The sequence below is a fragment of the Camelus ferus genome, chromosome X (genome assembly GCF_009834535.1).
Source record: "Camelus ferus isolate YT-003-E chromosome X, BCGSAC_Cfer_1.0, whole genome shotgun sequence".
Lineage (NCBI taxonomy): Eukaryota > Metazoa > Chordata > Mammalia > Artiodactyla > Camelidae > Camelus > Camelus ferus.
This window is the reverse complement of record NC_045732.1, coordinates 48,126,651-48,139,014: the sequence shown is the minus strand read 5'-3', so window position 1 is coordinate 48,139,014 and position 12,364 is coordinate 48,126,651. Positions and strand designations below refer to the sequence as shown.

The window sequence follows — 12,364 nt, the reverse complement described above, 5'->3', positions numbered from 1 at the left end:
TAAGACTGTCACCTGAAACCGTGCTTTCCATTTGCAATGTTATTTCTACACCATTTAGAGTTTCCTGTTTTAGCCAACTTTTATGGTGTGTTTCATTTCAGTTTATTTCCCCTCTTCAGCACCTCCCTTCCAGTGACCCCTGCCCCACCTCCAAACTCTTACACATTTGATTTATTTTCAATCTCCCATGATTCCGTAACTAGCATCCCGCGGTGGCTTCACTGGCACCCCTACCCCGTCCTCACCTTCTCTCACTGCCTAACCACTATTCTCTTTCACACCAAGCCCCATACCCTCCTATCAGTCTGTGTCCTTTCTTAAAGTATGATTTTTCTAACAATGCCTAATGGCGTTCCCCATGAGAAGAGATGCAAATTGTGACCAAACATATGAAAAGGTGCTCCACACCTGAACACTCAGAGGAATGCAAATGAGAACAAGACCATTCTTTCTGCCTAAGATTAAAAAGAAGAATAATACCCAGTGCCAGTCATGATGTCAGAAAATGGGACTGCGCATACACCATTGGTAGAAGTGTAAATTGGCACCAACTTTCTGGACGGATAATCAGGGTTTTCCTGAATTATCCTTGTTTAGACTTCCGTTTCTAAACTAAAATGCTATTTTAATTTATTGTGCTTTGTTTTATTTTGTTTACTTAATGCTTTGTGCCTGGAGCCTTTAACTGGTTTTAACTGCCTCCCTAGGGCAAAACGTAGGCTGGGAAATTCAAACATACCTGTGATATACAAATAGAGTTCATATTTTTTTAAGGTCTCTGTTGGCCTCTAATGAGGACAGAAAGCATTAAGTAAACAGAGACAATTTCTTTATTTGAAGTATAAAAGGGGGTAATACATGAATTCGCTAATAGTCCTTCCATTTTACAGTCTGACAATACGTGATGCTGGGAGGAAAAGTATCGAAGTAGGCAGTGTGTTTATCTGAATAAGTAGAGGCTCATAAGAGACATCTTCTATCTCCCATGTCTCTATTTATTTTCTGACTCTGTTTAAATGGGAAGGAGACTCCTTTTTAGAAGCTTTTCCCCCTATCTTTCTCCAGGCTTTAAAACTCTTGTCATAAATCTGCTATTAAGGGACAAGGCCAGAACTACTTTCAGCCTTCCATGTTTTAGCCAGAAACATGTACTCTAAGTTACTTAATACACACGGAACTTTGCGTGAATTGCATTTAGAACTAAATCTGTATTATTAGAGAGGCACTTTACAATTAGGTTTTCACTGTATAATGCCTCATGTTTGTACTGGTCATGTTTTTCAAAGGGTTGCCATATTGTACTTCTTTGGGGGAAAAAAATCCCAAGAATTTAACTAGAACCACTGTGACAAAACAAAACATAAAGCTTCCAAGAAGGTGCCAGTCTCCTTTATTCAGCGCTGTTGATGATGCCTCAGTTCTGAGCTCCAGCCCTTCCCCACCTTTTAGGACAGGCTGTCAACAAGAGTCTGGGCATCCCATTGCTTGGAGATATCCAACTTTAATTTGCCATGAATTTGAAAAGGAACCCTAAACTTCACTTGGAGCCAAAGTTCTACCTCATCCTGTCATGACAGAGATCCAAGACAGAGGGTGTTGTTACTTTTGTTCCTCAGTTTGTTAACTTTATTATCACAGTCTTCTCTCTCTTCCTTCCCATGGCTGCTTTCTAGAGTTTCAGTTGTTTGAAAACAGGAGTTGCCCAGATGAAGTGATTCTTCTGCTGTTTCTTTCTCCGGTAGGTGTAGAAGATGCCTTCAGTTTCACCTCCAAAGTCATGACAGTGTCCCTGCACAAATTTTCCCCAGGATTTTTCCCAGGCAAGTGCTCTGTGTGCTCAGTATTACTTTGGACTAATAAATACTGCCATTCTTCTGTACATTTTTTATATCTTGTATTTGGAGAGTTGCATGCTGTTAATACCTTCTTGGTGCTACTCTATGCAGAAATTTAACACAGGCCATTTCAGATGACAATGAGAAGAGGAGTATAATGCTCAGTCTTTTTCCAGATGATTTTCATGGACTTTGAATAGCTCACTTACACTCACTGGACTATAAGACAGCCTGTGCAACTCCCCACATACTGATAAGTGCAATGATACATTAATATGATATCAATCTAAGATGTATGAAAAATCAAGCCAAGGGGTTAATCTTTTTTCTCCTTTCATTTGATCCAAGAAGATGGAAACTAGGTTTTTGCATTTTCTTAGGATTTTCCTACTTCCCCTACATTGTTTACAACAGTTGTTTTTCTTCATTTCACTCCCTTCGAAACCAAACCATCGTTAATTTGGAATTTTTCTCCTAATTGACCTTTTGATCTTCTGAATTCCGCTCAGAGGAGCCTTCACGTTTTCTCATTCTCGTGTTCTCAAACCTCCTCATGGCACTCCTCTCTTTGACAGGAACAGGGGACGTGTCTGATGTTGGCCTAGGGAAGGGACGGTACTACAGTGTGAACGTGCCCATTCAGGATGGCATACAGGATGAGAAGTATTACCACATCTGCGAAAGGTATGGCAGCCATGCTGAGCCAGTAACAAGTGGATGCCATTTCTGGAGGGTGAAACGGCCTCCAATCTCACAGAACCATTTCGGGAAAAATGGCTACTGTACATCCGTGTAGCTTTTGTACACTGCTCATCATGCTTATTTGATCAGGTAACCATCCCCCTTCTGGGAGAGCAGAGTCTTTGGACCAGAGCCACACTCTTGATTCGAGCTCACCCACTACCCCACATGATTAACCCATCCCAAGAGCAGAGCTTCTCAGCTGTCCTGGGGAATCCCTTTTCTGCTACTTTCTTGGCCAAAACCTGCATGTGTGTGATTTCATTAGCCTGGGAGAGTCAGTTTCAGTTTTCCATGATGGAGATCGGCTTCCATCTGCTGGTCTGAATCTTAAAGAGTTCTTTATTACAAGCTCTTGAGTTCTATCGTGGTGCTCACATTAGAGTCAGAAATCTGTTCTTTTTGCACTATAGTTAAGGATGAAATTACAGCCACTTATAGTCAGATGGTTTGGTGCTAATGTGTAGAGAACATGAGGGCTGCAAAGCCCTACAGAATGGGGAAGAGGGTGGCGAAACTCATATTCATAAAAATTGAGACGGGTCAGGTACAAATTCACTGCTGACACTAGCAGTAGAGAAAGCGAGTCTGACTACAAGTCGGCAAGTCAACATTACTTAAGTTAAGTCATGGGGATTGAGCTGCATTCGATGCCTGCCGGACTCGGCTCAGATTTCTCCCAACCTCTGGTGGAAACGGACTTCCCGAAGAAGCCTGCCCCGGCTGTCATCACTGGCAGTTGTATGAACAAAGTAGAGGTATTCAAAATTAAAAATTTTATGCGTCAAAGGTGCCCCTTATCTCCAGAGATTTGGCAAACTGAGTCAGCAGCAGTGGCACTAGCTTCTTCAGGATTTTGATCCTGTCCCCTGCTTTTTTTTTTTTTTTTTTTTTTTGGAGCCTGCCATTGATGACTTTAATTGCCTTTTTTCTTCCCCTTAGGCTCTGTTCTGTCCTTGAGATGTGTAGATCAGAGCCGCTTATGTAAGTTTACTGATGAAGATGTCCTGTGATTCTATGTAAAAGGAGAAGTATTTTGTTTTTCTTTTAATCCCCTTATTGACAGTGCTCAACGTTTTGTTGCCCTTTTTTTCTTTTCTTTTTTTTTTTTTTTAACCATAGCAGGAAACTAGGTTGTTCTCTTCAGTGCTCTGTCCACAGGGTTTCCTAGAGCTTTTTCCTGGGTCTTAATTGAAAGGTCAGCACCCATCATCCTGCAAGTGTAGTCGGTAAGCTCTGGCCCTCCCTAAAAGGATCACCTTACATGTGCCCCTGTTAAAGCTCATCTGCCAGTCATCAAACCTCCTGAGATCTTCCTTTCTCCCCATCATCTTGGCATTTCACTTCCTGGAAAGCTGAGTTATCATCTGTAGGCTTGAGGATTTCCCAGTGCCCGCCCTAACTAATACTTACCTTTCTTCAGTCAGAAAAATGTCCGTTTCTCCCTATAGTTTTTTTTTCCTCGCATTAAATCAGCTCCTACCACATGATAAAAAACATGTTCAAGCCCATGGTAAGTCGTGTTTAAAAATAGTCTTGGTATCAAACTTAATTAGAAATATTTTAAAAGTGAATTTAACCCCGAGGAAAAGACCCGTGGAAGATCACACATAATTTTCTTTTACAGAAACCATGTTGCCGCCTCCATCCCAATGTACAGGAGGCCGACATTTATTAAAGATTCTTCCAGCTTGCCTACAAAAGTACCAGACACTCATCAGTTTCTAGTTCCCAGGGCCCCTCTTGCCTGTGGAGCCAAACCAACAATCTGCACAGTGACCACCCAGAATCACAGGCTCCAGGTTTTCATTAGAGGGACAATGATTTTTCCCTTTGATTTCTTTGAGAAGTCGAGTCTGGTCAGGGCAGTATGTGAAGGCACCTCTGATTCCAAGGGTGCCAGAGAGGCTTCCAGACCCAAACATCTCTCCTGTTGGACTAAGCTGCTCAACTAAAATCTAAAATTCCTTTAACAGGAAAGATACTTTTATTCTACAATTAGAAATAGGCCTTAAAATGGAATTTTTGCACAACCTCTCCTCCTCACCCTCACTCTGCCGTGGATGTATTTTTAACACTTTGATCACCCGCTGGGGATCAGGTGCCCCTGAGGAAACAACTGTCACCCAGATTTGGGTGACGTGGAGATCAACGTGGGTTGAATAATAATAATGATGATGATGATGATGAGATACCCAGGTACCCACCAACTAGCTTAAGAAATAGAGCATTACCAGTATTTTTGAACCCCTTGTGGGGTAGAGGGACAGTTTTCAGTTATCTGCGGCTACTTTTTAATTTTTTTATTGAAGTATAGTTGATTTACAATGTTGTGTTAGTTTCAGGTGTACAGCAAAGTGATTCATTTCTACATCTACATAAATATACATATTCTTTTTCATATTCTTTATCATTATAGGTTATTACAAGACATTGAATATAGTTCCCTGTGCTACACAGTAGGTCCTTATCTATTTTATATGTAGTAATATGTATCTGTTAATCCCAAATTCCAAATTTATTCCTCCCCTCCTTTCCCCTTTGGTAACCATAAGTTTTCTATGTCTGTAAGTCCATTTCTGTTTTGTAAATAAGTTCATTTGTATCTCTTTTTTTTTTTTAGATTCCACATATAAGTGATATCATATGATATTTGTCTTTCTCCCACAGAGCTTTTCTTTTTTTTTGAAAGGCATTCTTTATTTCTCTTTCTCTTTTTTTAATAGAGGTACTGGGGATTGAACCCAGGACTTCCTGCATCCTAAGCTCATGCTCTACTACTGAGCTACTTCCCCCCCATGCCCCCACAGAGCTTTTCTTGACAGCAGATTTTGAAAGGGTTAGAGCGTGAGTACTCTGAGCATTCAGAGGAGGAGGAATTGGGTACTGGAGGAGTAGACGAAAAGGGGCACAAAAAATAAAACAATCTCTGCCAACTAAATAGTTTCATAGAGGGTCAGCACTAGTAACTGTGTCACTAAGTTCCGGTCATTATGTCTTTGACTACTTCTAGTTGCTTGGAACCGGAGTCTCTTGTACATTTACCATTACGACCTCTGACTCATCTGCTGACCTCAAAACATAGAGCAGACATAGGAATAGCTCACTCACTAAAAAAGTCATTCTGTTTATCTGCAATCTCTTTTTCATCCTTTTTGTTCCATGAGGCCCCTGGTTTTCTGGCTCACTCCTTACCTGTGATAAATGAAGGGCCTCTTACTGCTGATTCACTTACAAGATGCTCTAATTTTTGTTTGCCATGCAGTTTCTAGTTTGCTTCTGAGGTACCTCTCCCTGTGGGTCCTTTTTCCTTCCCTTCTTTCCTTCCTTCCTTTCTTCATGGCTTTTTCCTCTGCTATAGCCTTTTTTTTTTAACTTTGCCAGTTAGGTGGGAACTTAATGGTTTCATCTTAAGGTTGAACATACCATCTTTATTTTTTAAAAAGTTGTCTTAGGGTTTCTCTTTTAAGAGACTGGATATGGAATCTTTACATGAACATTTTCAACACCAAAAGTTCCATTTTATGTAAAAGACAATGTCACAGTCAGAGCTCCTAGGTCATTCAATGCTAATTTAGAAGGGCAAGGGTCATCATTTCCAATAAGGTATATACACACAAAATTTTGATAGGAGAGGAAAGCTGTTTTGCCAAAGGGAACCATTGGCTGATTCCCAAGCTCTGTCATCTGGAACCGCAGTATTTTACTGCTCTGTCCATGTTTAACCTGTTTGCTCTTTAATTGTTTTTGAATGCAATGTGAGAGAGTCCGAATAATGTTTAAGCTGTTACCCAAAATGCTGTGTTGATGACTTTGGGAGCATGTATAGTTAAGGAATCTAGGAGAGAAGGACAGTAACAAGTACATCCTTGTGGTTGGTTCAAGAGAGGTTTTGTTTGTTTGTTTGCTTTAAGAGAGGTTTTGATAAGTAGTAGGGTACCTCTCTGAAACCAGAAATCTTGCAGGATGACCAAACTACTTGCTTACTGTGAACTGTCATGACATGTGCATAGTTTGAAGAATTGCAGGGTTGTGTTGAAACTTCTTAGTTTGTATCTTACCCATCATTTCAGAACCCTAGCAGCCAGAAAGCATTCTTTACTAAGAGCCCAACTATTAGTATATATCTCACAGGAAAGCTATATATGTGGTGCTTATAATGTGTATGTATACAAAGCATACTGAAGTTGATACAACCTTTTGGGGGAAAAAAAAAACCCTCACATTTTATTAAGAATGTTCAGCTATTCAACTTTGTAAGATAATTAAGTACAGCCACTGCGTGAGTATTTCACCAAAAGGAAAACACATTGTTAAACAGACTTCTCAATGAATAGTGCTTACGAAAGGCCCTATTAAGCAGGATTTCTTGATCAATAGCAGTCATTATATCCACATATGCAAAACTTTGCTAGTAAGAGCTATCAATCTGACCAGAGAAAAATCTTATTGTAGTGAACTAGGATTCATAGTAGTAGTTATTAAAGTAAGAATCTACCTGTATTTGGCCTGTTCATCTTGAGACCTATGGCTTATAGTCTATCACTCAAAATTGAAAGAAACTCTTTTTCCTTATCAAAGACCACTGACGTAAAGAAAAATTCAGAGATCCCAGAAGTTAAAAAAAAATTGCTCTTTTATGAGAGAAATATTATACTTTTCTCTTTCAAAGGATGTCTTATAGCTCTTCAACTGCTTTTTTTCAAACATTAATTTTACTGTGCTTGTTCTCTAGGACAACACAAGCTCATTAAAGGAATAGCTCATTTAAACCTAAGTTTTTGTTCCTGTGGGGAATTCCTTTGTCCATTTATACTGAGCTCCACTGCTACTCAGTGAAGAAGAGAAGAAAACATATTGCTAATACCTAGTATAATGTCTCTGTAGTTTATATTTATTGTGTGAGAGTTTTCCTTAGACCCTACCATGGCCTCTGAGATACAAGTCAGTAGTGTTTTAAGCACAGGGTTCATTCCTGTGTGTCTGGGTCCAAAATTTACCTCTCTGAAGCCATTCTGACCTTCCTACAAAAAAACTGAGCTCCTCAAGTCACCTCATAGGATTTTTAAAACATTAATGAATGAATTAATGAGGGGGTACCAATGCAACATAGGGAATTTGTTTATATTTTGGTATAATGACACTATTTTCTTCATCCATTCGACAAATGTTTATTGAACGTCAGCTTCATGCCCGCACTGTACCCAGGTACTGGTGGTGGGAAACACAACAGGTGAGGCTCCCACAGCCTGAAGCTTAGGTCCAAGTGAGGACTTGCCTGTGCCAGGAATCGCACTAATCAGTGTTTGATTTTCTCCATTTGATACTTTTAGCAACGTACAATCTACAATACATACAAAGGGACATATTCTTATTCCTGTTTCACAAATAAGAAAACTGGAGCTTAGAAAGATTGATTTGCTTAAAGTGACACAACTAGTAAGTGGTGACACCAGTTTGTTAACCATTGGCCCCATTGTCCACAAAGTGTCACATGGAAGTATGAAATTTTTCACAAGGAAAAAATACCATCCCCAAGACTTCTTGGAAGATTTATCTTAGGGGATTGCAGAAAACACGAAAAAAAAGTTTAAAAAGTAACCATTTAAAATTATGCAAATGAACCACACGATCTGTAGTATATACAATCCATTGTGCTTCTGTTTGCGAAGGTACAATTTAGATTTTTGCCAAAAGAAAAAAAAACTTTAATTCTGAGGATTTAATTTGTAATTTTATGGATAGAAAACAAGAATAAATATTGCCAGATTTTACTTCTTTTAGGTTTTAAATTTCTAATTAAAGCTTGGAAACATGGAGATTCTGTAAATCTGCTTTTTCCTTTATTTTCAACAGAGAAAATCCTGACTTCCTGCATTAGAAAGTGAATAGTGTCACATGTCACTTTCTAGAGGTCTCCTCACAGAATTATATTCTTTTCATGTGGTTTTTTTTTTTTTTTTTTGATGAGTATCACTACAGATTTTTAACATGCATTTTTGCATCTGTAGGCGTAATTTATATCATCTCTTGGTCCTGGCAGAAGGCCATACCTATAGGGTAGAAATTATCCATCCTTTGCTATAGGTTGTTCATCTAATACTGATGGAATAAAACAAGAACCAAGGGACATCACTAGAGGATATTTAAGTGAAATGTTTCCTTTCACTATTGACTTTTAATATTAATATTTAAAGAAGAGATGTTTTAATGATGATAGGTTTTTCTTTTATTATACTGATAAGTCATCTAGAATTTATCTTCCACTTGGGACTCCAGATTCCTCATTCAGTTTTAGAAACAGGTAGATAGACCGTCAGTGAAAGAGAACCCAACAATTAGAGCCTACTCCTCTGGGCTTTGGCAATGTGGCAAAAGCAATACAAACACATATTCATACATAAATATTTCAAGCAATACAGACTTTTCCAAAATTCTCTTTCATCTGATGAGAATGGAACATCTCTCTAGAAATTTGTGTTTGAGAACAAATAATTATATAGCCTAACTTCCACCTTCATCCCCATTTTCATCACAATCTGAGAACTGGTGAAAATTCCTTACAAAATTACCTCTCTTCAGTTGGGTCAGAGAGCTACACCACCTCGATCATCACTAACTCACTTTGGCTCAGTGATACAGGTAATAGAAGCTGCTAATTTGTTCTATAAGCCTTGAACTTTGAACTCAGCCCTCTATAAGTAAGATATTTGTAGTCAATGCTTTTGTTCTGTTTGATAAACTTTTATCCTGCCTCTATGTGGTATGGCAGATGTAAAATGCCTGTTGTTTCTGGAAAATGGATGACTCAGACACTAATTAAATTCACTGTTAACATTAGCCACAGGTGGAAATGAGACCAAAGCAGGCCGTTCATTTTTTGTTCCTAGTTAAAATGTGACTTTTAAAATATTAAATTCAAAAGACATTAAGTGCCTAAGAATATAGGATAATTTGGAGGAGGCGGGATACTGTGCTTAATTATCTAAGTTGTCCTGAACCCTCTGTCCATGAGCTCGCCCTCCCTGTCCCCAGTACTTGGTTAGAGTAGGGTTGGAGAACTGGTTTTTTCCCCTCACTTGATCCTTTGAGCTTTAAATCCAGGTGGTTAGAGGGAGAGTTCCTATATTCTCCTCCTCCCCTCTCGGCCAGTGGCTTTCCTGACCAGTTCCTAAACTCCTGCACCAAGGGGCCCTGCCGCCATGACAGCCCCCTACCCCTAGCAGTCTTCCTAGGTGATTTATTTATTTTTTCATTTAAGTCAAGGAGGACAATCTCCTGGAACTCTGTGTGTTTGTGCCGTCACTCTGATGTGCACCTTCTCTGCTCTCTTCTTCTTAGTGCTGAATGATCCCTGCCCCCTGGAAAAAGAGACCTGATTCTTCCAGAGCGGTTTAATAGATTCTGATGCTAGACCATGCTCTGAAACAACCCAGAGACAGGCAGACCGGGATCATAAATGGAAAACTTGAGAATTACACCCTTTAACATAGGGCTGCTCTGAAAAGAATCTGAAATTTGACTATTTACCTGATGGAACATTCTAGCATCAAAATTTCGTGTTACTCCTCCCAGCTGCCCTCCACTGTGTACCCACTCCCCCATCCTAATTCTCCCCATTCCCGTATTCTTTCATCACTGCCCTGTCTCTTCTCTCTAGCCTTAAAAAACTACCCTTTAGGCTCTGCTCCCACATGTTACAGTTTGAATGACTGTACCAGACACTGCCCTTCACCCAGCAGCTGCCGGCACTGATGAGCTGCCTCGTTGTGTCATGTTGACACGGACTGTACCGAGGTGAGGCTCAGTCCGGTGTTCCCCACCTGAGCCCACGCTCAGTCTGGCCGGGCTTTGCTCTCTGTGCGCTGTGACCCGCTGCGCTGTCAAGAAGGAGCGACACCCGTTAGTACTTAAAGAAGGACCAAAGGAAAGACTCCTCAAAGAAAGTCACATCAAATAACCTGCTAACGGGTTAACAAGTGAAAGGGTATGGATGTGTGCCAGGCACTAAAGGCGGCAAGTTTGCCTAGTGCCGCTGAAGGCTGAGCTGGAGACAAAGTGCTTTGCATATATGTCCACTCCAGGTGGGAGAATCCAGAAGAGGAAGGTGAGGGATGCTGGAGAGGGGATGGGGCGGGGTGGAGGGGGGGACTATCTTAAATATATTTGGGATGAAAATAGAAAAATATCTATCCTATTTAACTATAGGCATGCCTCACTAACTCAGCCTAATTAGAGGAAAGCCAGTCTGAATCATGGAATATTTTTAAATACATTTTTGTACTTTCAAGCACTAGCCATGCTAGTAATGCAAACTAGACTAACAGCATCGTACAGTACCTCAGGGAAGGGGCTTTAAGAATCCTTTGTAATTAGCATATCAATTATTTGTGTGTAAGTGGATGTGCACAAAGTGCGTAAAAAGTTTATTCTCTTAAGCAGGACAAACATTCCCCACTGCAGTCCTGTTTACACTATTAATTTGCTTAGCCAGCCCTTTTTGTGCCAAGATAGATGTATGTAAGACATGCTTATTTCCTCAGGGAAGAATGAATCGCTTCCCTGTGTTTAGTCCAGTCACTAAGAAGCGGAGCGCCACTTGATTGGTTTGGGATTTCCAGGATATGGAGTTTTGAATTTGCATACAGACTAGAGAGATTTCATATGGAGAAGATCTGGCAGCCGTTGCCAGAGACCCAGTTTCCCCATCTGGATTTCATTGAAGTGATCTGGATTTCATCAAGCAACGGGACACTGATCCTAAATGATCCACCAGACACTCTAACACAGGCATGTTTAAAATACATCCTGCCCCAGAAAAATAACTGCTAAAATATGATGAGTTGGAGTTACTCTATGTGCAGTACTTAAAAGTAATAAAAATGCATTTCTTTTTAAGTCCCACAAAAACCATGCAATATCAAGTTAATGAGGAAAATCAATCCCCAAACTCTTTCTTGCACACCTCATTGTGTGACGGCATCGCAGAGATTTCCAATCATCTGGGAAAGGATATTATATTTTGATGAGCTGCACCAGGTGCTAACTATATGGCAGGATTTCGGCTTTGAATCTTAGGGAGGCCCTCCGGGGTAAAGAAGGGTGAGGGAAGGGCTAGGGGCATGTTTATTGTTAACAAATCATTATTGTCCACCTAAGTTCGAAAATCAGAGCAAGTGAATTGAAAAAGAAGAAGTATCAGGTATATAGGGAGTGTAGAAAATATGATTAGGAAATGAGAAACAGAGATCTAGGCCTATATTTCTCCCCGTATGGATTAAACTATGTTCTGGGTAAATTGTGAATTCTTCAAGGCTTAGAGAGTAAAAACTAAGTGCAGCAAGCATGAGGACAAGCAGTAAATATACACACAAATGTTGTAACTACAGTTTGGAATTACTCCAACTCTCCCCTTTCCCCCAAGGGCATCACTATCCAGGGTCTGCAAAGGCCAAATAGCTGTTTGGCTTCCAATCTGATTTTTTTGCCTAAGAAATCAGAGAAGTCAGTTTCAATTTTAATAATATATTCTCTCCACCTCTATCTAACAGAAAGGCACTTGTGTTTCTGCCCCTTCTTAAAGTGAATTTTGTGTTTGGTGAAAGGTAATAGATTGGCAGTACTGGAAAAGGAATTACTGTATTCCCAGAACAGGTATAACCGGGCAGTGACACTATGAAATTTCTCTCTGCCTTTGGGGAACATTAGAGCGCCATTCAGGAAGTCACTGCTATGGTGTGCTGTGCTGAACACCACGGTATCCTAGCGGGCTGAAAGAATTAACAGAG

At 40.1% G+C, this 12,364-nt stretch overlaps 1 protein-coding gene across 3 annotated transcripts in view; it reads left to right on the top strand.

Annotated features, from left to right (window-relative positions):
- The window catches only part of HDAC8 (histone deacetylase 8), a 178,548-nt gene that overhangs the window by 62,750 nt on the left and 103,434 nt on the right, over positions 1-12,364 (top strand). For all 3 annotated transcript variants that reach the window (XM_032474366.1, XM_032474364.1, XM_032474365.1), the window contains exons 6-7: positions 1,743-1,820; positions 2,411-2,519. In XM_032474366.1, the coding sequence (XP_032330257.1) occupies positions 1,743-1,820; positions 2,411-2,519 (187 nt within the window). The remainder of the gene's footprint in view (positions 1-1,742; positions 1,821-2,410; positions 2,520-12,364) is intronic.